We start from the raw sequence: 27,021 nt of genomic DNA, 5'->3' as shown, positions 1-27,021 counted from the left end.
GGTCGATTATGGAGAAGTACAGGGGGCAGTGAGCATTCACCCTGGAAGCAAAAAGATCTATTTGCGCCTCGCCAAATAGATCCCAAATCTGAGCCACTATTGAAGGGTGTAACCTCCATTCTCTCACCAGAGGACCCCCCCTGGAGAGAAGGTCCGGCCCCAGGTTCAGGTGGCCCGGGACATGGGTGGCTCTTAGAGTCAGAAAATGAACACTGCACCATAACAGCAGAGAGCGAGACAGCTGCAACAGGGGAAGAGAGCGTGTTCCTCCCTGCCTGTTTATATAAGACACCACTGTTGAATTGTCCGTCCTGACTAAGACATGCTGGCCCTGCAGGACTGGACGGAAACGCTTTAGAGCTAAGAACACTGCTAACAGCTCTAAGTGGTTGATGTGCAGCTGGCGCTGAGCCGCGGACCAGATCCCTCTCACTGACGCACCCTCGCACAGCGCTCCCCACCCACTTAGGGAAGCATCTGTGGACACCACCTTGCGAAACAACACCCTCCCAATCCGAGAGCCCTGGTGCAGTAGCCCGGGCTCCCTCCAAGGACGGAGAGCTAGCATGCAAGACGCAGTTACCGGCAGCCTCCTCCGGAGGTGACGCGAAGCACACAAACGGTGAGAGAGAGTCCAGCGTTGAAACGCTCTCATTTTCAACAGCCCAAGCGGCACTACGGCGATCATAGATGCCATCATGCCCAACAAGCGCAATATCGTCTGGAAACGCAGTCTGCGTCCCAGCTGAAATTGAGCGAGGCAGCAATGAAACGCGGCCACTCTGTGCTCTGACAACCGTGCGCGGCTGGAAAGAGAGCATATTTCCAGACCGAGAAAAGCGATCTGTTGACCTGGGATTAGCGAGCTCTTCTGAAAGTTCACAGAGAACCCCAGTGTCTGAATGTGTGACAGAACCCGCGACAGCTGCGTCTCCGCCTGTTCTCTGGAGCAAGCCACGAGAGCCCAGTCGTCCAGGTAGGCCAAGATGCGGATGCCCCTCTTCCTGAGGGGCGCTAGCGCTGCCTCGGCACATTTCGTAAAGGTGCGGGGAGCGAGCGACAGCCCGAACGGCAGCACTAGGTATTCGTAGGCTACGCCCTCGAATGCAAACCTCAGAAACTGCCTGTGTTTCGGGTGTATAGCGACATGAAAATAAGCATCTGTTAGATCGATTGTCGCAAACCAATCTCCCGGGCCGACTGCACTCAGGAGCTGTCTGAGTGTTAGCATCTTGAACCTGTACGTTCGCAGGTACGTGTTCAAGACTCGCAGGTCGAGGATGGGACGAAGCCCTCCCCCTTTCTTCGGAATGACAAAATAACGGCTGTACCAACCTTTGTCCGTCTCCGAAGCGGGGACCACCCGTATTGCTCTCTTCTGTAATAGCGCCTGTATTTCCTCTCTGAGTACCAAGGCTGCCTCGGGGTTGACAATCGTGTTCACGACTCTTTGGAAACGAGGCGGCTTGACCCGGAACTGCAACCGGTAACCCATGGCAACGGTTTGCAGCACCCACGGAGAGGGGGCGCAAGCGCGCCACTGAGGGAAGTGAGCAGCCAGCCGGCTGGCCTGCAGCACTGACGGCGGGGCGCCGTCGCCCCCCAGTGTGTCTGCAGGGGACTGCATCCCCTGCCTGACCTGGCTCATTTCGCCTGCAGGTTGAGCATTTGAGATTGTTTGAGAGTAAACAACACTCTTTATTGATTGCAACATGGGAACATGTACATTTATACATTTTGTTGGGTGCACCTTTTCCGGGGCATAACAATGAAAAACAGCGGGAACACTCGATGTGGTCGCTTGAACATTCAACACATCTGAACCGTGTGCAGGGGTTATGTGCTTGGGAGACCGCGATAGGGAAGTGCAGCGCCTTCTGGGGCTGACAACCTGAACAGAACTTAAGCGGCACCTCTTGTGCGGCAACAGAGGGGTAAGAGCAGCGTCTCCCTGCTACCGGATCCCTTCCCCACTCGCAATCACAGCTAGGAGGGCTGAGGCTTCTTCCTCCTGGGCGTCGGGTCCCGTCGGGGGCCCGGGGGAGGGCCTTTGCCCCAGGCCGACTGGCGTGGAGCTCGGGCCGGAGTACGTGCTCTCGCCGGCGGCCCTCCCACTCCAGCAGTGGGCGCCGGTCTCTTGCCAGCTGTCAGAGGAGCGGCGGGCCTGTGAGAGCTAGCAGTGGGCTTGGGCTGGGGCTGGCGTCTGGGGATGATGTCGCGCAGAGCTTCCGTCTGCTTCTTCCTCAGATCGAATCTAGCCTGAATGGCTTCAAGTGAATGTCCGAATAACCCAGCCGCAGACACTGGTGCGTCCAGATACACAGCTCTGTCTCTATCAGGGACGTCGGAGAGGGTCAGCCACAGGTGCCTCTGCGCCACCACTGTCGAAGCCATCCCTCTGCCCAGGGAGAGCGCTGCACAGCGAGACGCACGGAGGATGTAATCCGTGGTGACTCTAACCTCGTTAAGAAGAGGTGACAGCGGGCTGTCCTCCGGAACCAGCGATCCAAGCTCCGCCAGGCACATTGCTTGGTACGTCTGGAGCATGGTGACGGAGCTCATGGCTCGAGCGGTGCCGGCCTGAGCCCGATAAATCTTCTCCAGCTGCGAGGCCGAGAATCTGCAGTGCTTGGACGGCAGAGTTGCGGGGCCACCGACACCATGGTTATGGGACGGGGCCAGATAAGCAGCCAGAGACGGCTCCATAGGGGGTGGGTTAGCTAAACCAGCTCCCTCGGCGCCGTCCAATTCCATGTACTGTCCATAGCCGGGCACAGTGACGCGGGTAGACAGAGGTTTGTCCCATGACGCTGTTAGCTCGCAGAGAAAGTCTGGGAACATGGGGAGGCAGTTTTTGGCCGTTGCGGGCTCCGGTGGAAGGAAAAAACCCGCAAACCGCGACGGCTTCCGAGCTGGTGGAGGAGAGGGCCAGTCCACCTGCAGCTTCTCAGCGGCACGGCGAAACAGGGAGAAAAGAGAGGTGTCATCGTGGCCGACCGGCGCAGCAGCGGCGGCATATTGGGTCGACAATGAGCTCTCCTGCTCATCCTCCGACAAACCATGGATGTCCAGGCCGATGTCCAGCACGTCATCGTCTTCCTGGGGAGCGCTGGCGGGCTCCGTCATCGGCTAACCCGTCAACGTATTCCATGTGGTCAGCCCAGCTAATCGCGGGGACATCGACCTGAAAATTTTCGTCTTCGGACTCGGACGAAGCCGGGGCTCCAGACTCGGAAAGAAGAGGGTCATGCCGTGCGACAGCCGAGCGTCCCAGCACTCTTTCCACAAACGTCACCCGTCTTTCCAGGGTCGAGCGTCGGAGCTGGCGACAAAACGCACAAGCTTCGGGCTCCGTCAACGCTCTCCTAGCGTGGACGATCCCCAGGCAGACAGGGCAGGCATCGTGCTGGTCGCTGTCGTGCAAAGAGAAACCACATCCCTGAGGACAGGGGCGAACAGAAGATTTCTGCTTTGCTCGCTTCGGTTTGGAGTCCATTCCCAAAACGCAAAGCGAAACGCTGCACAAGAAAAACTTGAAAATAGCGCTCCGCGGGCAGCCTACGCACCAGCTGGGCGGTGGAGGCTAACACCAACAGGGGCAGTTAAGCTAGGTTCAAGTTGGCAGACAACGGAGCTAACTAGCAGTAGCTAGCTAGCCCAACTCAGCAGAGGTGTTCTCAGCGAGGTGAAGAGCGTAAGAACTGAGGGATGACGGTGATGGCAGCGGCTATATGTGCGGGCGGGGCCTTGCGCGTGTCATCACACGTCATCTGCCGTAAAGGCGTGAATAAAGGTTTCTTCAGCCAGGACACGCGAGGGCGTGATATCCCATACTTATGTGTTGTACCGAGTGAATCGACTGAAAGGGAACCTCCGTTTTTAAAAATTCCTGTGTACGTGTGGACGTAGCCTCAGACTTTATACCCCAAAGTCACGAGTTTTTACAGAAGTGTAAAGGTGTTGGAGTAGCTCGGGTCCAGATTAAAAGAGACAGGAACCCTCAGCATCTTACCATTTCCACTTTGGTTATTCTCTAGAATAATCATGTTTTCTTAAATATACAGAATCATGTGCTTAAAGTTTTGCATAAATACTACAACTGTATGCCTGAACCAGTCTGGTCAGATTAAGGGAAACTACTGCATGTCTGAAAGGGGCTTAAAGCAGATATTGTTCTAGTAACTCCATACAAGCAAGCCCACACACACACACACACACACACACACACACACACACACACACATCAATGGAACACTTCTGAACACCCCCCACAGCGTCTCACCAGAATCTTAACACTTACCTATCAACTGGACTACAATGTGCTCTACAGCAAGCAGCTTTGTAGCAGACTGGCAAAGAGGTTGCCACGGTTACAAGAAAGCGCCCCCTCCATCAAAACAGCTGGGGGTGGCAGTGTGTGTGTGTGTGTGTGTGTGTATCTGTCTGCATGTGTGTGTACTAGAGAGAGAGAGAGAGAGATGGGTGATGCTGAGTTGCCAAGGAGACACTTTAGTAAGAAAGGGGCTTGCTGCTCCTGGCCATACTGTAGTTCTTTAAATTGGGTACAGGGAACACACGCTTCAAGACACACACATGTAGGGCACAGCTACACACACACACACACACACTTTTCAATCTAGTATCCAATCTCAGGATCAACCAATAAAACCTGAAGCTGTTGTTCTGGAGACCAGTAAAACAAGCCCTGACCTGCACTCTGCTATAAAAACACGTGGCACTCACCGCCACACATACACTCTACACACCTGCAAAAGAAAGCCTGATCTCAATGTCGCCCTGTTCAGTGAAGGTTCTTGAATCCAATTCAACAAAAGCATTAAAAACAGGGTCACAAGACACAGAAAGATTACTTCCAGTTTTAGTAAAAGCAATTAAATTCAACAAGTTCTTAAATTACCACAGATATTTAACGATCTCATCTCTGTGAATGTTTTTAGATTTAAGCTGTTTAAACTACACAAAGTAACACACAAAGGTCTCTCATGAAAGAAGTGCTTCACACTGGATTAAATATACTGAACATGGAGCTTTAAAAGCTTTTTTGGCGTGAAACCACAATGACACGTTAGAGGTATGAATACAAACTGTATATAAAAGATGGAAATGACATCGCCCGGTGATATGTTAGCATTTTGGTCAGCCATGGTTTTTCTTTTGTTTTTTGTTAAAATCAAATTCAGATGAGACTGGAGTGCTAAGCTTTCAACTAAGGCTAGCAAGCTTGTTTGCAGCTTGCACGTGTCTTGTGCAAAGTAAACAACAAATAAAATACTGGAAAAATCACCAAGCTGGTGTTGATAGTTTTTGGGATGTCTGATGGTACAATTAACCCGATAGCAAACATATAATTTGTCACATACATGAATAATAAATTCTAAAAAAAAGAATCACCATCACAAACACAACTGTGAGGAAATTGTGTTATAGCATACTATAAAAATGTACTACTGCTGCGGTGCTGGGGATTTTTGCGCTTTTTTAGGTAGTCCCCAGTGGCCATTCGAGGAACTACAGTTGCCACTTGTGTCTGAAGAGTAGATACCAGTGTGTTAGCTTTTCTCTTTTCTTTCCTTTATCTGTGACATTCAGCCCGCAAACCCAGGACTTGCATACAATTATAACAGAACACTATTCAAACATCAGTAACTTTCCACGTTTGAATCAACTGATCCCGCTACTTTTTTCATGGGATTTGTTGACAGAAAGATAAATACAAAACATCCCCAGCTGCATCCTTTAAAAATGAAAATGACACAGCAACTATTTTCATATCACCCGACAAACCTGACTGCCCACCAAATGACTTCATACGACTGTACAGCCAGTAAAAGTAAAATCCAATTCATGGTATGGCCTATCAGAACTCACTCCAATTAAAGAGCTGTTCAATCATTAAGCATCCATCCATTACTATCTGAATGCATTCAGCTATGTCAGAGGCAGAAAATGAAGCTGGATGGAAACATTGCTCTGGCAGTAATTGTGTTTAGTTGTTTAGATGTATGAGGGAAAGGGGACATATGGGCTGTTTGTATTTAGCCTCCACCTAGACGAATGGCTTTAATAACTGGAGAGGACTTAAAAGGCCATTTCATAATTACTGCCTACCTCTACTGGATTACTGCGACGCAGCGGGGGTGGCAGAGTATGGATGAGGGCTGGAGAGAACTCTGCGGAGTGGGACATGTGCCATTTGTAAACGCGCAGCCAGTTAAAATACTTGAGGCAATGAGGCAGAACTGAGAGGGTGCATACATTGAGACGCACACAAACATACACACCCGGCATGCTAGATTTATAAAGACCTTTACAGACAGCCAAACTATTCACTTAACCTTAATGCAGGAGTCAGACTTCAAGACAGTCAACTATGGTCCTGAGTGAATTAGCTGAGACACATTAAATATGCCGAATGACAACCAATCACAGCCTGCAACCATTCAGAATCACAGAAAACTTTATTACATTTTCACAAAGCTCACTGAGCATGTTGTACACGTCATCAAGACAAAAGGATCTTTTGTAAAGAGTCTTAAACTATTGTGGAAAAACTTGAATTTGGCATTAATTTGAAAACAATGAAACACCTACGTAAAGTGTATGACCCAGATCCAAAACACAGTCAACCCACACACACACACAAACAAACAGAACTCCAGCACTGGCAGCCTTATGCCAGCGGGGCCCTAAACGGTGTAAAAGATCGATATATCCACTGGGATTCCACCCATAGGTTTTGGACTTAATGTTAGCATTTTGGCTGCTCCCATGTTGATTTTTAGTACCAGGAAGTGACCTTAAAAACTGAAGCACAAACCTCAGGGACAGCAAGCCGTAATAATCCACTAAAAATGCTTCAAATGCACCAAAATAACACAGATAGTGTAAGTGCCAGTTTTATGATTTCAAGTAGTGGTTTCATTTCAATTCATTTTAATTTATAAAGCGCCAAATGACATTGTATTTTATATTGTAAGGGAAATAGACTAAGTAATACAGAGAAAACCCACACGACCCCTTATGAGCAAACACTTGGTGAGAGCGGGAAGGAAGAACTCCCTTTTATCAGGAGGAAACCTCTGGCAGAACCAGGCAGCCATCTGCCACAACAGATTGGAGTTAAAGGGTGGGAGAAAGGTCTAGCAGATCCCAACTGGTTCTAGCTGCCTGTGTTGGGACACCTGTCACTCAACTTGGCCACACCTCTAACACTTTTATTTAGTTAATTTTTATTCTCTTTTTATTAAAAGTTAATTTTTAAAGGGGAAAGTATCCATAGAGGCCAAAAGAGTATTTTCTACCACATTGTAAATATGCTGGAAGTACCTATTAGCCTTTTTCTATTACTTTGTAAAAACAGTTTTAAGCTAAACTGCTACAAAAAGTGCTTCAATAATCAAGGAAAAGGCATGGGTGTTGGGGTGGGAGGGGCTTGTGTAAATTTTTCTATTTAAATGCCAGTTTCTTACAGTCTGACACAAGATTAAACATAAACACATCGCTGCTGTAACCCAAACCTGATTTAAACTGAGCCATTATCAATCTCAAGGTCAGCTCTTTGTTCAACTCTGGAGAGCTCGGACCCTTTCCCGGAAGACACAGAGAAACAACCCCCTCGTCCACTGGGAAAAGCCCCAACATATAAGGCAGAAAAGTCCAGGGGATACAAAACACCCACCCCTGCCTGCCGCCTCTCACAGAGGGAAACTCCAGACTGGAACAGAGTCCATCCTGTCTGCAGGAGACTGGTTCCAGAGCCCGAATATACTCTCACGCTAGTTCACCTGACATTCCATATCCGCATAGATAGCCTCACCAGCCGGGGATCAAAGCGCCAGTGCCCCCGCCCTTGATGGCCACCAGCCACACATTAGACCTGAGGGCTAGCAGTGTGGCTCCGATCTGTAGCTCGCTCTGTGGAAGCGTTTAAGGTTGTGCAACAGCTCAGTTGAACCAGTGGAGTCTTTAAGTGAGGACAGCACAAACCATTAAACCTTCCTTTTTTGGCCACACAAACACTATCTGAGCGCCTAACCTACTGACTAGACTTACCACCTGGCGACCTTTTTGTCTTCAAAAATAAAGTTGAAAGGTAGCCCTTTTACTACACCAAAAAACGTCCAGCGCAGGTCACCGATGTGCCGGCCTTTCAGGAATTCATCCAAATCAAATAGGATCAATGGACTGAGGCCTGAGGTGCAGAAGACGAAGCACCAACTTGAAGAGGATAGTGGTCAAGTTTAAAGAAAGAAGAGTTTGTTTTGTTTTTGGTTTTTTCCCCCCAAAGGCAGAGTTGCGGGAGCGCATACAAACAGTCCTTATGATATAGCAAGTAAAAGAAGGAAAGAGAGCACAAACAGCAGAAAAAAAGCTGAATTACACAGCGCCCAAACAAATACTGTCAGGGGGGAAAAAAAGCAAAGGCTTCAGCGCTGGCAGGATGCTGGCTAGCTTTCTGATGCCTCATTGTGCAGGAAAGAAACAACAGGGACTAATGGGCACACAGAGTGATCTCACTGGTGGCACTGCTGCAGGGTTAGCTGTTAGCCATTTAGCTCTAAACATCCAAACAACAACGAATGAGTCTGAATGAGGGTTTTCAAGGTGATCGTTTAAAGCAAAACAAAAACAATACACACTTAAAGAAGCTTGGAAAAGGCAGAAAAAACATACAAAATTACTGCAAAAGTGAGCGGAGGTACAGTGCTGCTGGGCTGGATGAGATCCCAGGTGTGTTGTAAGGGGTAAAGTAGCCTGCTGCCAGGGAGACACTCTAAGGAAGAGAAATAAAGGGATGAATGGAGCGATATCTGTCCAGCACTGCTGGGAGTGTCTTGGTGGGGTGTTCACATGCACGTACACGCAAACACAACACACACCGAGACGACTGGGTCTGAGTCGGTAGAGGAAACTCCAAGACTGGAGCATGTTCAGCATAATCACATGAAGCTGGAACAGATACAGCTGCAGCTGAGCGAGGAAAGAGACAGCGGGAGAGGGAGAACCACAGATTACAGAAGGCGAGTTACTAAAAAAAGGATCAGCCTGTTGAAAGAAAGGGAATGAAATTGATCGTGAAGAGAGAAAGAGGGAAAGAAAGGCGGAGAGAGAGCGAGAGAGAGAAGGAGATGAAGTTTTGGGATTGAGAGCAGACTAAAAATGGGGATGAGTCTGGTGACAAAGAGCGAGAAAAAGGCGATTGGGAAGAAGTAGGAAAGGACGAGTGGTTGCAAAGATGAAAGCGGAAAAAAAGAAAGAAATGAGACTTAAAGCTCTATTGAAGATTGAGACTCGAACGACTGGAGAATCAAGACAGAGAGAGAGAGAGAGGGGGGGGGGGGGGGACAGCTTGAGTAAGTGACAGAGAGAAAGATGGAGAGAGAGGAAAGAAAGAGTTAGAGGAGTGAAACGCACCTCGCGGCAGCTTCAGCCAGAGAGAAAGAGGGTTTTAGCCAGATTAAAGAAGCCAGGCAGGCCTCTTAAGACCATCCGCCTAATGAAATATGTCAAAGCTCATAAAGAAACACCGAGGCCATTTAGGAAGGAGGGGTGGGTTGAGATATGGAGCAGGAAGCTGGGCAAAATACTCTGCATCAGCAAAAATGAGAAACACGCAAAAGCCCTGTCAATACGCACTAGCTAAGACGTCAACTGGAGGGGGGATGAAGAAAAAAACCACAAGAAGAAAGGAATGCAGCAGAGAAGAAATGGATCGCTTTATCTATCATGTGTGCTTAGAAATGCCTGGAAAATGTGAGCAGGAGAGGACAGGGTGGGGGGAGCGGGTGGCAGGGTGGGGTGGGTATCAGACAGAAGAAGAGGAGGGCGGAGGTGAAGCCACTTGTGGGAATGCTGAGTGTGGGGGATTTGAGGTCAGCAACGATGCTCGGGCCATTTGTATTCTGCCAGGCAACAGGCTTAGCTGGCTGTTGCAGGTGGATTTTAGAGATCGGTGTGTGTGTGTGTGAGAGAGCAGGAACAGAAGGAGCAACGAGGCCAGATGTCTCCCAACATCATAACTTAAATGCTGATTTTCTTATACGGGGCCTTGCTGTCATATTAAAGACATTAAATCTAAATGAGATACAAATCACTGCTGAGCTCTACAATTAAAATCCTGACGTCTGCAGCCGAGCTGGAGTCACGACACTCTGTGAGCAACATTTGATTTCTGTTCATCCTTCAGCTGCGCAGATCAACCACAGAGGGTCTGCCAGTCGGCCACTGAGAAGAAATGCTGAAGCTGTTAGATCTAACAAAGCTGAAATTTACCAGTAGTGATCAGAAAAAGCTCCAGTAACACTGCACCTAATCTTTCCTGTCATTATTGTTAGAATGCCACAGACTCCCAAGGAAGTAAAAAAAATTCGTGTTCAAAATCAAACACCACTCGAGGCTCATGCTGTGGGTGTTAACGTAGTGCTTTAATGGCGCACTAATGGAGACCTCTGATGTCGTCCATCAATTTCCAGTCGCCTCTGCTCTGGATCCTCACACGTTCTGGCTCACCTGCTTTACCAAATTCACCACGGACCTGAAACTGGCACAGAAAGCAAATATCTCTGGCTACAAGCCAGAGAGCAGACAGCAGTCTCCATGTTTAGGTAACAAGCATGAGCGGAAGCAACCTCATCATTTTCTTTGACATCGACGGCATTTGGACACCCTGGATTTATCCTCCGGGGTCAGACTGTCAGCGCCAAGTTTTACTGTAATGTCGCGAGCCATCAGACAGGTTTGCTGAAAAGATCTGAACTACTACAAAAAAGTGTTTTTAAAATCACGCGTGGATGAACTTTTGATTGCATCTCAAATATTAATTTTTCTCCTCTTGCCGTGCCACATCTATATCTGCACGTTATATTCAATTGAGCATGTCAATCAGTGTATTGCAGGTATGTATTGCAAAAGCACAAGCTGTTGTTTTTGCAGACAGAAATATAAAAAACCATAAACTATCAAACGAAAAGCCTTCTAGAAACTGGAGTCCTGAGAAAGGAGATCAATGAGTCTGCAAGGTATGTAGAGCCTAAAGTCAGGAATTTCACCATCACAAAGGAAGCTCTCATTATAGCCGGCTAGACCACCACGGTGAATCCATGATGAACATAAAGCTTGATACAAGGAGTTCACTACGACCAACACTTCACATTTAGTATCAAGGAGTCTCCAAAGGAGTCTCTTTTTACTCTAAGATCTCTCGTATGTAAATGAGCAATCAGTTTTAAGAGGCCTCCCACTCTGCAGCATAAACTGCTACACACACACCTCCAACCAGACACTCTACAAACATGGCTGAGTCCTACAAGTGCAACTGCTACAATGATTTGCACAAATATGGCACAGACCAAAACATTTGTTGATTTCTCTTCTAAAAATGAGTCCACGATCAATTGTAACACATCATTTGTCCTCTATAGGGTGCTTTCTCATATTGGAAGAACAAAAAGATATTGTGAGAACACAAATATGCCACATGCACTGGCAATACCGATTACCCACCCATGACTGGACACCACCTGAACTTCCATGTTTAGTAACCCCAGTATTTGGAATTGACCACGTCCTTCTTTCTATATGAAGAGCTGACAGACGAGAGACTGTTCACCAAACTGCAGGCCATCAAACACCCACTGTTTGACTTCCTGATAAAGGCTTGGACAGTGAAAATGATTGGAGGTTGGACACAAAGGGACTTTGAGTTCATTGATGTTTTAGCTTATATTATATATCCTCTTCTCCTTCTCAGAAAAACAAAACAAACAAAAACCAAACACTGATTACTTCACATACATCACTTTGAACCACCACTGCACCGTGTCATCTGTAAGCAGAAAAAAAAAAGTCTTCTCTTTTACATTTAACCAGACTCTTCTCAAATAAAACAAAGCAGAACTGAGTGCGGACAAATAACTGGAGCAGAATTCATTGTGATGGAGTGGGGGCTGCTGTCAGCTGGGTGAGGATTGAACGCCGCGGGCCTGCTGACCTGGGCGGCAATAAAGCAACACGAGCTCAGACGCTAAGTGCTGCACAACTCAACTCTGTCAGCCAGGGGAGAAAAAAAGAAAAAAAGGGAGGCGGAGGGAATAAAGAATAAAGAAGAATATTTGAGAATAACAAGAATCTTCACACATACGGTTCATTTTTTTCCTGTGTGGACTTGTTGAATCGTTAAGCCAAAAGACACAACAAGGGAGAGAAGTGTGGCAGATTGGTGAGTCAAAGAAAAATAAATCGAACACTCACTGTTCTTCTGCCCGACCAGTGATCCCACGTTGCTTTCATCAGCCACTAGGAAAAAAGAAAGAGCCAGAGGGACACAGTAAATATCACACATTATGCAAGCAATATCTAGTACAACACAAAACAGCATGCAGGTCATTCCAGTGCCCCGTGCTGCTTCATAAATGGTTATACTGGAGCCTACTGGTGCTGGCATATGTTGTAAATGACTCCCGGCGTAAGATGGAAGAGGACGAGCGAGAGGCAAAATGACACAGACTGAAGGAGGAAATGAAAAGGTGGCAGAAATATAAGAAAACCAGAAGAAAGCGAGATATTGTGATTGTGAGAGAAAATGAGAACAGAGAGATGAGACAATATGAGAAATAATAAAGGGACAAAGAAGACCAAGAAAAGCAGCCCTCCCACCAACACCCCACCCCCGCCCACCAACACCTAATCTAACTAGGATTGCGGTCGGCCGGCGGTCGCCACCGCAGGATACAATAATAGGTTTTCATTATCCTGCCATTTCTCTTAAATAATCCTTTTCATTTTTTATGAGGTCAATTTTCCCAACGGACAGATGAGGGTGAGGGAGCGAGCAAGAGTGAGAGCAAGGGATAACATAGGAGAGGGAACAGCAGGGAGCGAGGAAGACAGATGCAGAGACTGGGTGTGCCGGGAAAATATAACAGTAAAAAAAACTTAAGAAAAAAACAAACAATCAGTCAAAGTAAAGCGGAAATTGAAAAAGTGACATCTGTAGCTACCAAGACAAAGAAGCAAAAATACCTTTCTTGTCCACATGTGCCAGATAAAATAAAACTTAAATACTTTCAAAGTTTCGGGAAAAAATATTCCAGGCCTCATGACCCTGGCAGATAATGAAAAGCTTCCCTTTCACTGTGCCGGAAAGATAAAAGTCTGCGTGGCCAGCAGCCAAGTTGGTCTCTACTGCCACAGAGGAAGGCTAAAAACGTAAGAATCTCACGTTTAACCCCAACTCTGCTAACTTAGTGTGTCACTTTATTACTGAAACATTACTATACAAAGTAAGGATAGTTCTTGTAAAGTACACTGACACTGAATAATACTTTGAGGATATAGACAGTGCAGTAGGTCAGTGGAAAATGTAAAAGGGAGTAGCAGAGCCAAAGGACAAAAGTGACTGAAAGAGAGTAAATGAAGGATTGAGTATGAGATGGAAAAACAGAAAGCAAAACCAGGAATTACAGGAAAGAGCGCGCGAGGGGCAGATGGTAGGACAAATAAACAGAGAAAGTAAACAAGCAGTGTAGAAGAAAACATGTATAAATGAGGAAAGAAGACTCACAAAGAGAATGAACTTGAGAGACATGATGAAACCAAAAGCTGTATATAAATGATGGACGTAGCATATGCAACATAACTCACTGGTTTATAGAGTCTGGTTTTAAAGCCTGAAGTTCAGCATCTCAGCTTTTATAACGTGAGCGATGGATCTGACTGTCAATAATCAATCAATAATCAATCATCATCCACAATCAGCAGATTTTCAGCGATCTCAGCCTGGACCGGTGACTGACCATTAAGCCTTCCATTAGCATGGAAGAGCACAACTGTAAGCTGTGGGGGACTACTACAAAAATATTTGTAACAACAAATCCAATCATACGCTCAAATGACCCTCACCCACTTTTACATGGATATTTTAAAGAAGCTAACAAAGACAAAGCAGCTAAAGCTAACACTGTCCAGGGCTAGCCACAAGCTAGCAGCCTTGGTATGAGCAAAGGATCAAAGCAGTTACGAGGAAAATTATGAAGATGAGTAAAAAAGTGAAAAGGGTTGATGTTCTGTTATTTGGTGAAATTATAAACATGCTAGAAAATTTCTGAAATGCCTGACATTTATTTTATTCAATAAACTAGCTGCATCTGCTTCTGCTTGGTCAGGTAAAGGTGCGTGGATAATAACTCATCATCAGTTAATGATTTGCACTTCTTCCCAGTAGCACAGCACTCCTTTATTGTTTAAGGGAGGGAAGACGTACTGTAGCTTGAGGACAATTGCAAGGTTTAAAATTTTATTGTAAAAATAAAACAGCATTTTACAAAAAGTGGGTTTTTTGTTTGCATATGCTGCCAGTTCTAAGGATGACAGTGCATCTCTATTTATTTCTTATTTATGTCTCTAAATAAGTTCGGAATTTACAAAAACACTACCACGCTGTATTAAATCAGAGTTGAAAACAGCAATTAAGACTATTAACACATCAGGAAAGCATCTACGGAGATCATTAATGAAAGTTGGGGAAATCTCCACATAGACTTCTATATAATCTGACTCTGTTTTACAAGTAGAGGAGTCAACCTTTGCTGTGAATTAGGACGAATGCAGGTTAAAGGCTCTCCTGCATGACCTTCATTTTGGTTTTTGCCTCTGACAGTTAAAAATTCTGTGTGCCTTGTTTGATTTTAACCTTTTCTCGTTTATGCATATGGTCTTCCATTAAAATCCCTGCTAATTATTTCATTGCTTTAATTTCTGTGTCACTGCCAGCTCTTTAAAAATAGACCAATTGATTAAGGATAAAGGTCCAACTTTTGCTAGTGCTCATAATCAATAAGACATACTGTAGGCGATGTAGTGTTTCTGCTATGGGCGGTTTAAAGGGTTAGATACTCAGCAGGATACTCCCACAATGCCCAGGTGTTGCCTGGAAAATGACTCTTAACGAAAGATAACTTTTGGTTAAATCACTCACACTTCTTTAAACATTTTACAGAGTCATTGCACATGATATCACTTAGACTGCAAATGGCGGTATAGACGGTGTAGTCCTAAAAGGTCTGATGTTTCCATGCACTTTAAGCATCTTAAAGCCAATCCATACAGACTACTTTCCAAAGCAGACTAGAGCTTTTCAGGCTGATAAAGGCATTAGTGGGAGGAAAGAAACTGACTGGAAGAGACTTACTGTGAGATTTGCCTCAAAAAAACCAAAAAAAACATATTTTACCTTTTATAGCTGAAAGCAAAAATATTCTTTCTGGCATTTTTGGGCATTTGTGGAACAGTAGAAAAAGACTGATTCATGATTCTGTGATCCACTGGAACAAACCCACACCGCTTGTCAGAAAATTCAAAGTTTGGCGCAGCTATCGAGTTAGCGATCCCACAATTCATATCAGCATTTGCAGGCTGAGGATTTCTGTGTGTGAGTGAAAGCTCTGAGTCAACAGAGTATTTGCTGAGGCATCAAGGGTCAATAAAAGCAGCTCACCTCTTTCTGTCAAGTGGTGTTTAATAAAAGCTAACCTGCTGAAGCTGCTGAAGCTCAGGTACGCGTGACTATACAGACTGACATGTGGGAAACTCTCCTGGGGAGAAAAAAATGTCTCTTTAACAACAAATCGTACAGACAGGGCTGGCATCTGAGGTCTGCCGCACACTCAGAGACACACAAAGCTCTGCTAACTACCTTATTTCAGCCCTGAGCACTTTGGAGAGGGAAGGGATGAATAGACGTGGAATGATAACACAGAAAAAGAAAAAAAACAGATTGAAATGGAGGATGTCCAGAGATGGAGATAGAAGCCAGAGAGCGGAGACAGATAGAGGTGGGTATTGGAGTGGGTCCTCAGTGGGATAGAGCACAGCGTGCGTGTGTATGCGTGTGTGTCTGAGTGCGCGCGGCCGTGTGTGCAGACCACCCTTGTCCGTAATGAAAGCCAATCAGCTTGGGTGGCAGAGGCGTGTGCTGCAGGAAGAAAGCCAATCCACTGAACCTAATGAACCGGGATTGGAAATCAGAGAGAGGCAGAGAAGAAAGGAGAGAGGCACGGAGGAGAGCAAGAGCAATGAACTCATCGCCTTGCAGTAAGGAAACAAAGTGTTGAAAAGAAAAAGGAGATAAACAAAGATGAAGGGAAAGGAAGGGAAAAAAAAAGGATGATCTTATCCAAGAAGATGCAAGCACAACAAGAAAAGTAAAGAAAAATACCAAAAAAAAGGAGGAGAAAAAGAGAGGGGAGAGAATGAGGGGTCAACTCGGGTTAATATGAGGAAATCAGCCTCTGCGTTCTCGCCTTCCACACACAGCAAGCTATGAGATTGGAAACCTCGGCCCTTTCGTTCACACACAAATACAAAGGACGCACGGAAAGACACGCACACACCAGAAGCTGTGTTCGTGGAGCTTGCTGGAAAGCCCCTGGGGTTTATAAGTTCACGGGGTCAAATCCCCTTAGGCGGAGGATAATAGCAGAGGGCTACATATCACAACAAAGAAATGCACTGATAAGACGCGTGTGATCGCTGCCGAGATTGTGCGTGTGTCTGTTTCTAGGCTGAGTCCATGATTAGAAGAGGATTTTGGGCTGTTTGTGATGGTTGGGACAACAATGTGGTTCGTGCAGCGTTTTTGCCACAGAAAATGTACAAACACGAGAGATTTTCTCACTGATGAGGAGGTGAGGGAGTGAAGCTTACCCATGTCCATGCTCTTGGACGCTCTGTTGCGAGGTACGTTGTCCTTAGCATTTTCTGCGTAGAAAGCTTGAGCGGCGCGGGACACCTTCTGAATCTCACTGCAAAACAACAATCAATCGGTTAATCGAGTCAAGTTCGAGCTTGTGCCCTGGCACAAAAACAACGAGTCGTAGTAAACAAAATTTGAGCATCAAACTCAAACAGACGATTCAATTTCCTGCAGTCCAGATGGCATGATTCAATAAAACACCAGCACGCGCCGTCTCCATTCAACTTAAAGGGAAACTACTATATTGATGCCAGACACTTCAGTGGGATAACTCAAACATGCACTGTAGCCTTTTAGAGCCAACGAATCACAATCACGCTGACCAGATTTACTTGGATTGACAGATTTGTTCGATTTATTTGATCTTTCATATGATGAAGCAGCTCTGAGAGTGATGATTTACAGAGTTCCCACGCTTATATGTGCATTATATTCAGTTCTATTCATATAGCGCCTAATCACAACAGTTGCCTTACATTGAAAGTGAGAGAAAACAGCAACAATCAGATGTCCTTTGGCCAAACACTTGGCGACAGAGGGAAGGAAAAACTCCCTTTTAACAGGAAGAAACCCCGGTGCAGAAGGAAGCTTAGGGAGGGGCAGAATTTACACAGTGATAGTATTGTGTTATATAACCCTGGGGGTACATGAGCTTCAGTGATTGAATGAAATCTCTTTTTCAAATCTCTGTGCTTTGAAAAATGCTCTACATATAAAGTTATAAATATTATCATCATCATCATTACAGGAAGGCCCCAGCTAGCCAGCCGGCTTTAGATTTGAACCCAGCAACCTTTTCCTGTGATGTGCCAGTGCTAACAAATGCACAACTATGCCCAAATTATTATATGATCATTATGGAAAAACACAATTTTAATAACAAGTAAACTGTTATTGAGTAATCACTGCTCGGTTCCTGCCACATCTTATTTGGGCGAAGTTCAGACTTGGTAACTCCAAAACGTGACATTTTCTTCATTGACATCCGTTCCCTGGGTTGTTTTCTTGTTTGTCACCAGAACACAGCTAAACTTCAGGTCACGGTGTGCAGGCCTGCTCTTATTCTTCTTTCCACAAATCATGATGCTCCCTTCACCATCCATGCTTTCAAGCAGGCACGACCTTTTAGTGTTTTTAGCGTGCAGGGACATTTTTTGTTACATTTGTCCAAAGAATGGTGAAAACTAGAGATGGCACGATACCACTTTTTTATGTCCGATACCGATACCGATATCATAAATTTGGATATCTGCCGATACCGATATGAATCCGATATAGTGTTTTTTAATCAACAAAACTGGTTTTTTTTTTAAATATCTTGCTGCATTTTGTATAAGTTCATACTCAAGTTTAAAACAACAACTACACTAAAGCTATTCTGTTATACCTGTATGCAAAAAAAAAAAAATTTCATAGTTCAGCAATACTGATCAATCTAATAAACTTAAACCTACACCATCCTCCCTATTCTGGTATTTTAAAGAGTACTTAGCGTAAATATTAAGCAACCTAACTAATAGGGTTCCAACTCCCAGCAACAACAAAAATAAATAAATAAAAAATAGGGAACCACCCCTCACGCTCCACCTCATGATGCTTAATCGACGTAATCAACCTTAATTTGATGCAGTGTGAAAAAAAAAAAAAGCACAGAAATCAATTATTTTTCAAGAAATATTAAATAGATTCAACATCTTTCTTCAACAAAATTGCAGACTGCACAGATGGTACCTTCCCAAAGGAAAAAGTACTATAGCTTACTAGGGTATATATATTAGACTTAATAGTCACTATATACAATAATTGACTTCTATTCGTTTTACATCAAATTAAAACTTTGGGTGTCAGATAATTATTTATTAAAAGCTCGACATTTTAAATGAGAATAAGAAAGAAAAGTATGTCTTTGTGCCCCCTTTTCCCAGTTAATGCCCTATCGGCCCCCCTGGCTAAACTTTGCTAGATCCGCCCCTGCACAGTTACCAGCCGTCAGCTACATAGAAAAAGATCCTCGAGTAGAAAGTAATAATAAATAAATTCTAACAACAGCTGATCAAGCTTAAACGTGCTGCTGTTGTTCAGCCGCTGGTTTCCTCTTTCTGGTGCAAAGTGGGCCAAAAGCAAACTAGAGACACGGACTCGCGACAGAAAAGCCGATCAGCTGATCATTAAGCAGTTTCATGATTGAAGTAGCAGCCAGAAGAGGCAGTCGCTCCATATATCGTTTGGTAAGCTTAACGCAGGAATGCTTTACAAACATTCAGAGATGGACTTACACACTTGCTTTACTTCTCTCGGGATAACTTTGTCGGAGATGAAATGCCGGGTTGCTAGCGAAGCTCCAAATGCTATCGAAACTGAAGCTTCCAGGCGTGCTACAAAATATCTTTGGAGAATTGTGACTGCTTTCAATTTACATTCATTTATTTATTAAGTGTTATTCTTATATTGTTTACATACTATAAGATTTTAGGAAGTTGGGTACATTTTTGCAGGTACTTTAATATTATGCGTGTGTTCTTCTTCACCTCGGTGTGATTTTTGCAGGACATCCACTCTGAGTAACCCGAGTCTTAAATTACCGTTACCATGCTTTCATTGCTTTGTCTAGCTTCATATATCTTCCTGATGCTATGCTAAAGTCCTGTAGCAATCTGGGTAGCACTTTCTAGATCGCTGTTTACAGAGAGGGGCAATCCTACTGGACGGCCTTACATTAGGTTTTCATTTTAGTTTAGTCAGATGGAATTTTTATATGATGATCAGACCACCTCCTTTTAATCCAAAACACAAAAATCAATATTTGATTTGAGGCTCAACACTGCCCCAAAACAAAGGGGCGATCTACTTATGCAATTGAGTGCTTTATCTAGAGCGTCAAATCAAAACTTATGTCTACATCCACCGAATATAGAAAAGCATGGGGGGGGGGAGAGATCCCTTTTTTGTTTTTCAAAGGCCCTGACAGCCTGCTGACAGAACATCTCCTTAGCAGGTAATCCTAATGAAGCAGGTAGGAAATTGGCGTTTCACATAAATTTCCTGTGTTTCTGTTCTCAGTGTGTCAGCCAACTGTACAGCAGGATACTAACAGAAATATCACAGCTCTTTCTGAGCCCATGAACTCCTACAGAATTTATTCCATTATGCTATCAGCATATAATTGGTTTTGCGTGATGCAAATAGGCTACTGCAATTAGACAATCTAGTCTAAATAATGCATATTCACAATGTCATATTTAATGTAATGGCTCTACTTTATCTCATAACACAGAGGGCCATATTAAGAGCGCCATTAGAACATAATAACTCTGTAAGCCTATGTGTGGAGTTTAATAGAGGGTTGATTATGAAGTATTCTATGCAGTGTGTGTGTGTTTTAATGGGGTGGGGTACCTGTTGGATGAAGGGTTTAGCAAAAACTCTCTGTTCATTTCCTCCACAGTGCCAGGGGAGGGCGGCGGGGGGAAGTCTTGCTGCTCGTCGTCGTTGCCGTAGTGACCATAGCTGTCATCGGCGACCGCAGCAGGAGATGGAGCTGAGCAGAAACCAAAAAAAAAAAGTAAAACATTTTTTAAAAAACAACAACAACACAGATTTTGTTTATCAGGATGAATCAAAGCTTTTCTCAGGTTGTTTGTTCATAGCTTTCACTTTGATTTTTGCTGGAGACGATATCAAAAATAACCCTGCCTGAATTAACTCCAGCATCAATCCTGAACGCAACAAAAGCTTAATAAACGATGAGCGGCAGCACACAATCACGAGATCTCATTTTAGCAGCTGTATACTTCTAAATATTATCAATCAGTGGTGACAGGGCGCGTCACATATTTAATTACAGGCGCGATGAAAAATAGCGCGTCCTTCAATCGAGGATCGATACTGACGATGAAGAGCTCAGCATTACGTCAAAAATAGATGCAAACTAAAAAACAGACACAACAATCGTTTGTAACTTATTTGAAACACTTCCTGACGCATTTCCATAAACTGTAAACCCCCAAGAGTTTATCGCACTGTAAACTCTTTTGTGTTGAAATCCACCCTCGTCGTAAAACTCCACTACTGTTCCACTGTGACGGAGGGCCGACAGTGAGAAAAAACATCCCGGGCTTCCCATGGGGGTGAGGGAGTGGGAGACGAGGGAGAAAGAGATAAAGAATGAATTTAAAACAGTTTGTTAGTCCTTTTTTTCCCCTTTTTCTTTAACACAACAGCACGCATGCCGCACAATATCCCGTATGCAAATCTGGCCCACTCAGGAGCTTTTTCATCAGCGTATTGATTCCAAGGTCAGATCTTTTACACATGAAAAGCAAGCGGCGCGTTCAGAAAAACACAGTTAATGACTTCCCTTTCTCCTGCTAAAAATATGCAGGGGCGAGAGTGAGGAGAGATCCAAAGACAGAGCCGGGGAAAGATGTGACAAATTTGTAATGCGGTGCTATAAAATGCTCAGGGTGGCTGCTACAGTGACCTAAAAAACACTATGGTATCAGGAGCCTTGGCTGGATGTCACGCTGTGCAGTGATGGCAAATACACACACACACGTAAATAAGCTAACGCGAATACACACACACACAAACAAACATACTGTGTGTACATACTCAGCTGCAGATAAGGGGAGTACACAAACACTCTAAGCCTAATGTTGACTATCTGACAGTTCAAATGGACAAACAGCGTGCAGTTGTGTGCTCACCACTTCCAGATTTGCTGTGTGTGTAGTTGTTCGGCGTAGCTGGAGTGTGACTCGCACCATTCATGGTGGACTCAGTGTTCGGAGCTCTGGTGGGTCCTGAAGGTCTCTGGTATGAATCGTGGCTTCGAAGGTCCTGTCAGCAAAGAGGGAGAAGAAGAGAAACTCTGAAAATGGTTGTCAGGTTTCAGATGCAAGAAAATGTGTTTCTTTTATTACGCAGTAATGAATGAGTCTCTTTTATTTCACTTTTACCACATTTTTAGATATCACTGCTACAGAATACTAGCACCAGATTCCAAAGTACACAAGCGTCAAATTTATAGCCTGTTAACTGAATCCTGCTTTCAAAGGTATACTGTCTTTGTGTTTTGGCATGCTCTTGAAGACGTACACGTTTTTGTCTACTGGTGTCAAACCAGTAAAGCAGTCTGGTTCGTTCGGTCAAAAGGACAATAATAAATTGTCGATCTTTAATCTTAAATGTCACCACAATGTGGGGAAGAGGCTCCAGGACAGATTTATCAGCTTGAGCACATCGTAAGGGGCAGTTGTGAAACAAAAGCGCAAACGACCAGCAAAATGCACAATGATCTGATCCCTCCAACCACTTCCTGATATGAACGTAACCACCAATCGTGGTGTAAACGTTAACAAGAACCGATGTGCAACGAGTATGTACCAGGAAAATATGTAACCAGTGCTTGATGTGCGGTCCTTAGCTTGTCCTGTATCCTTCTGCAAGTCGAAACAGAGTCAATTTGCTAGAGAAATCTAGCACTAGACTGTCAACAAAAATTTTTTTATTTAACAACTGCAAACAGCTGTTGTGACCAACTGGTCAGCCCACGGTTGAGAGTTCAACACCCTCAACCTCGGTATGTCTTGTGAAGACAGTACGGCGTCTCAGGTCTTCTCCTAAGTGCTTTACATCATATTTGTCTGAACAACCCTTTTCTGTGCCTGCTTATAAGTACAGGTCTTTTCCACTTCTCTTACCTATGGTGTGCCACAAGGCTCTGTTTCGAAGCCCTTAGTGATTCTGTTATATCTGCTCCATCTGCAGCACTTTCTGAGAACTTTTCAGGACATTTGTTATCACAGCTACACATTTAGTTATATATCTCCATTAAGTCTCAAGGTGTTTCTAAGCTACAGATCTTGCAGAGGTGCTTTGACTCTATTAAAAGGATGGGTGACATTATTTTCCAACTTAATAAAGAAAAAACAGAAGTCCTCGTTTGTGCCCCTGACAGATTTATGTCTAAGGTAATGGAAACTCTCGATGGCTTTGCCATATTTGCCAAATCTTTTTCCTGTGGAGTAACCCGACTTTTACTTTGGAAGTTCATATCTCAGGTTTGCTCTTGCTTTTAATCAGTTATGAAATATTGCCATGTTAACTCATATCGAGTTACACTCTGAACTGAAATTGTTATTCATGCATTTTTCATCACATCTGGATTATTGCAATTAATTGTTCACTTATCTAAGCAAACACTCAGTGCAACATTTGCAGGTTGTTCAGAATACGGCTGCTCAGTGACTCACGTCACGTTGTTTTTGACCAAACCAGCTGGTCCAATTTAAATTTCTAATCTTCTCAACTTGATGCGAAATCCACACAAAGAAATGGATACTGTGACCATTAAGAGATGTGGAAACTCAGATGTCCTAAATGATCCCTAAAAGATACCCTGTAATATTACACTGTAGTGACTCTTTCTTTGACTCCTGTTTGAATAAGAAAAATACACTCCCCTGAATAACTGCTCTTTTTCTATATCTATATCTATCTATATCTATATATATCTATATCTATATCTATATATATCTATATCTATATATCTATATCTATAGATCTATATCTATATCTACAGTGGGGCAAAAAAGTATTTAGTCAGCCACAGATTGTGCAAGTTCCCCCACCTAAAATGATGACAGAGGTCAGTAATTTGCACCAGAGGTACACTTCAACTGTGAGAGACAGAATGTGAAAAAAAAATCCATGAATCCACATGGTAGGATTTGTAAAGAATTTATTGGTAAATCAGGGTGGAAAATAAGTATTTGGTCAATAACAAAAATACAACTCAATACTTTGTAACATAACCTTTGTTGGCAATAACAGAGGTCAAACGTTTACTATAGGTCTTTACCAGGTTTGCACACACAGTAGCTGGTATTTTGGCCCATTCCTCCATGCAGATCTTCTCGAGAGCAGTGATGTTTTGGGGCTGTCGCCGAGCAACACGGACTTTCAACTCCCGCCACAGATTTTCTATGGGGTTGAGGTCTGGAGACTGGCTAGGCCACTCCAGGACTTTCAAATGCTTCTTACGGAGCCACTCCTTTGTTGCCCGGGCGGTGTGTTTTGGATCATTGTCATGTTGGAAGACCCAGCCTCGTTTCATCTTCAAAGTTCTCACTGATGGAAGGAGGTTTTGGCTCAAAATCTCACGATACATGGCCCCATTCATTCTGTCCTTAACACGGATCAGTCGTCCTGTCCCCTTGGCAGAAAAACAGCCCCATAGCATGATGTTTCCACCCCCATGCTTCACAGTAGGTATGGTGTTCTTGGGATGCAACTCAGTATTCTTCTTCCTCCAAACACGACGAGTTGAGTTTATACCAAAAAGTTCTACTTTGGTTTCATCTGACCACATGACATTCTCCCAATCCTCTGCTGTATCATCCATGTGCTCTCTGGCAAACTTCAGACGGGCCTGGACATGCACTGGCTTCAGCAGCGAACACGTCTGGCACTGCGGGATTTGATTCCCTGCCGTTGTAGTGTGTTACTGATGGTGACCTTTGTTACTTTGGTCCCAGCTCTCTGCAGGTCATTCACCAGGTCCCCCCGTGTGGTTCTGGGATCTTTGCTCACCGTTCTCATGATCATTTTGACCCCACAGGATGAGATCTTGCGTGGAGCCCCAGATCGAGGGAGATTATCAGTGGTCTTGTATGTCTTCCATTTTCTGATGATCCATCCATCCATCCATCCATAGATATATAGATATAGATATATAAATAAATAAATAAATAAATAAAAGAGTGGCTTCAAACTGCACAAAACTAAAGCAGCAAGGAAACATCGCCTGGGATAATTTTCATGGATAATTTTCATGAAGGAAATCCTACAAATGAAAAATCAAATGTGAATTTTCCCGAGCCAAGAGCAATTGCAGTCAAGTCCAAGTCAACAGCAAAAAGGGCGGATTTGCAATAATCTTCTTGCAGTTCACTCACTTCTTGCAACTAATGGATTACAATTCAGCTCAGATGGTAATACTAGATCAGGGCTCGGAGGAAATGTGAATAGACTAAAACAATCCTCTGAGGATCAGATGTGCAGTGGAGTTTAAAAAACAAAAAAAAGAATTCTGGTTGATCAAAAGTGAGGAAGAAATATGTCACTGATGGAGACTCAGCTGTGACCAGGTCCCTCATCAGCTAATGTTTTCTGAAGTATTTCCTAACTTTGATACAGAAGATGGTAGCTTCGCTAACAAAATTAGCAAACATACACATTTAGATGCACTTCTGGGAGTCCTTATTAGAAAAAAATGAGTAACTGCAGTGGAAAATCATGTGATACCGTTCATGGGTACACTGAAAACACAATAATTAAGATAATCCTGAAAGTGCTGACAGGCACATTATAAAACAGCCATCCAGAACTACAAAGGACCCTCACCCCGCAGCTGGAGACAGGGACTAGCAACGGTGATGGGAATCAGTGCTGCTGGCGGATGAAAGAAGCCTGCTTTGGTCAAAGAGATGGGCGCTACAGCTGTCAAACACACACACAGCAAGCAAAAGCAGACACCGACACACAGGCTTAAGACTCGGCGTACAATAATGAAAGGTGTTCCAGCAGCTTTCTGATATCAAAGTGTTGGGTGGGGTGCATTCACAATGTCACGCAGTCCCTGGGGTATCATTAGTAGCTACCATACATCTTAATATGTCACAACATCACAGCTGTCAATCACACTGAGCTCGTATATGGGTGCCGTATGAATGTGCACACAAAGTTGTGACAGTTTTTCCGCATCTGTCACTAACATAAATCCCATCATTGCTGCCCATCTGCCCGTCCGTCCGTCTATCCATCCATCCCTTGGCCTGCGGTTTGCCTCAGGCTTTTAAAGCTGCCTGGCAGACAGGCAGTCAGATATCTTAATCCCACAACAATAAGTAAACAGGGGTGTGGGGGATCTGTCTTTGCAGACAGTCTTAACCTACAGCTGCATAGAAAAGGCTTCAGAGAGGCTTAGTCCTGCCTCAGCCTACCGCGTCACCCACCCAACCCTCTTATCAATTGGCTAGACGTGGAGAGCAACGGAGGAACAGAAACCGTTCCACATGACTTATATGTCTATCGTTTTGCCAATTACGATCCCTTTTTCACTGTTTATCAGTCTACTTAGCCTTATAAATGCTTAGATACCTACGGTAGGTCGTCACATGCTTCCTCGAATATGATGCAAAGTTACATCAGAAAAAACGCAAATGTCAAACTCATGCTTGCACTAGAGAGAAAAATCACAAGCTTTATAGATCTCCTTCTGTGTATGTTTACTTACATCTGTCAAAAACATTTAAAACCCTATATATCCATGCTGAGAATACCTACAACATCCAATTACATCTGACTACAAGTTTGAGTAAATCAGAACCTAGGCAAGTCCAGTGATTCATTACTTAAACCTAAACAATGAAATACAACATCTGGGTGTATTTAAAGCAAAAAAGTCATTCTTAGATGTAACAAGGTAAATGTGGCAGTTTATCATGTTTAGGACTTCAGGCCCTATAATCCAGTGCTCACCCAAAGCCAGCTCCAGACAGAGGCGGGGATGCTGACGGGGGTCAGGGCGTTTCGTTTTAGGAGCCGTTTGTTTAATCAAAAGACCAGACTGGCTGTTAAGCGGTGAGACGAGAAGGACTATGCAGATAAATACTGAACTTTGAACTGTGTTTGATAGCTTTTATCCAAAGGCTTGGATTGATAACAAAGATGCACACACGCACACTGGGACGAGGCATAGACGAGATGTAAATGCCACAATGTGCAGGTCAATGGCAATCAACCCATGAAGTCTCCCTCTGTGTCACGCAGTCTCACCAAGCTGCTGTGAAATGTGTTTTGAAGCTTTTGGAGTAAACGTTTGTGTCAAGTTCAGCTTTTTCGATCCACGAACTTGAGCTGCTTTTTAAGCTGAACATAACCTTTTTGCATCCTGTGTGATTCAAGAACCTTTTAGTTTGCTTCAACAAACAAGTCCTCTGAACTCTCTGCACAGAAAACCATTTGGTATTAAAAAGCGTTGCACTGTAACGTACTTTTCGTTGCATATTTAATTAAATGACTTGTTAGTGACTATGAACATGACCTGTTAGTTCATCGCATAATATACATGATATATATGCTGTATGATATAGATTTTTCTATGTTACAGCTTTAAACAAAATGTATATTAAAATATGTCTTAAAAATGTATTATAAATATATTTTATTTATAATAAAATATTTCA

At 44.1% G+C, this 27,021-nt stretch overlaps 1 protein-coding gene across 2 annotated transcripts in view; it reads right to left on the bottom strand.

The window, feature by feature from the left end:
- The window catches only part of pard3ba (par-3 family cell polarity regulator beta a), a 208,263-nt gene that overhangs the window by 90,843 nt on the left and 90,399 nt on the right, over positions 1–27,021 (bottom strand). For both annotated transcript variants that reach the window (XM_026157796.1, XM_026157797.1), the window contains exons 14-17: positions 21,478–21,610; positions 20,168–20,309; positions 16,723–16,820; positions 12,271–12,315 (exon numbers count right to left, since the gene is read on the bottom strand). In XM_026157796.1, coding sequence (XP_026013581.1) covers positions 12,271–12,315; positions 16,723–16,820; positions 20,168–20,309; positions 21,478–21,610 — 418 coding nt within the window. The remainder of the gene's footprint in view (positions 1–12,270; positions 12,316–16,722; positions 16,821–20,167; positions 20,310–21,477; positions 21,611–27,021) is intronic.

This window comes from Astatotilapia calliptera, chromosome 23 (genome assembly GCF_900246225.1).
Source record: "Astatotilapia calliptera chromosome 23, fAstCal1.2, whole genome shotgun sequence".
NCBI classification, from domain to species: domain Eukaryota; kingdom Metazoa; phylum Chordata; class Actinopteri; order Cichliformes; family Cichlidae; genus Astatotilapia; species Astatotilapia calliptera.
The sequence above is the reverse complement of the archived record's forward strand: the minus strand, read 5'-3'. Positions and strand labels throughout refer to the sequence as shown.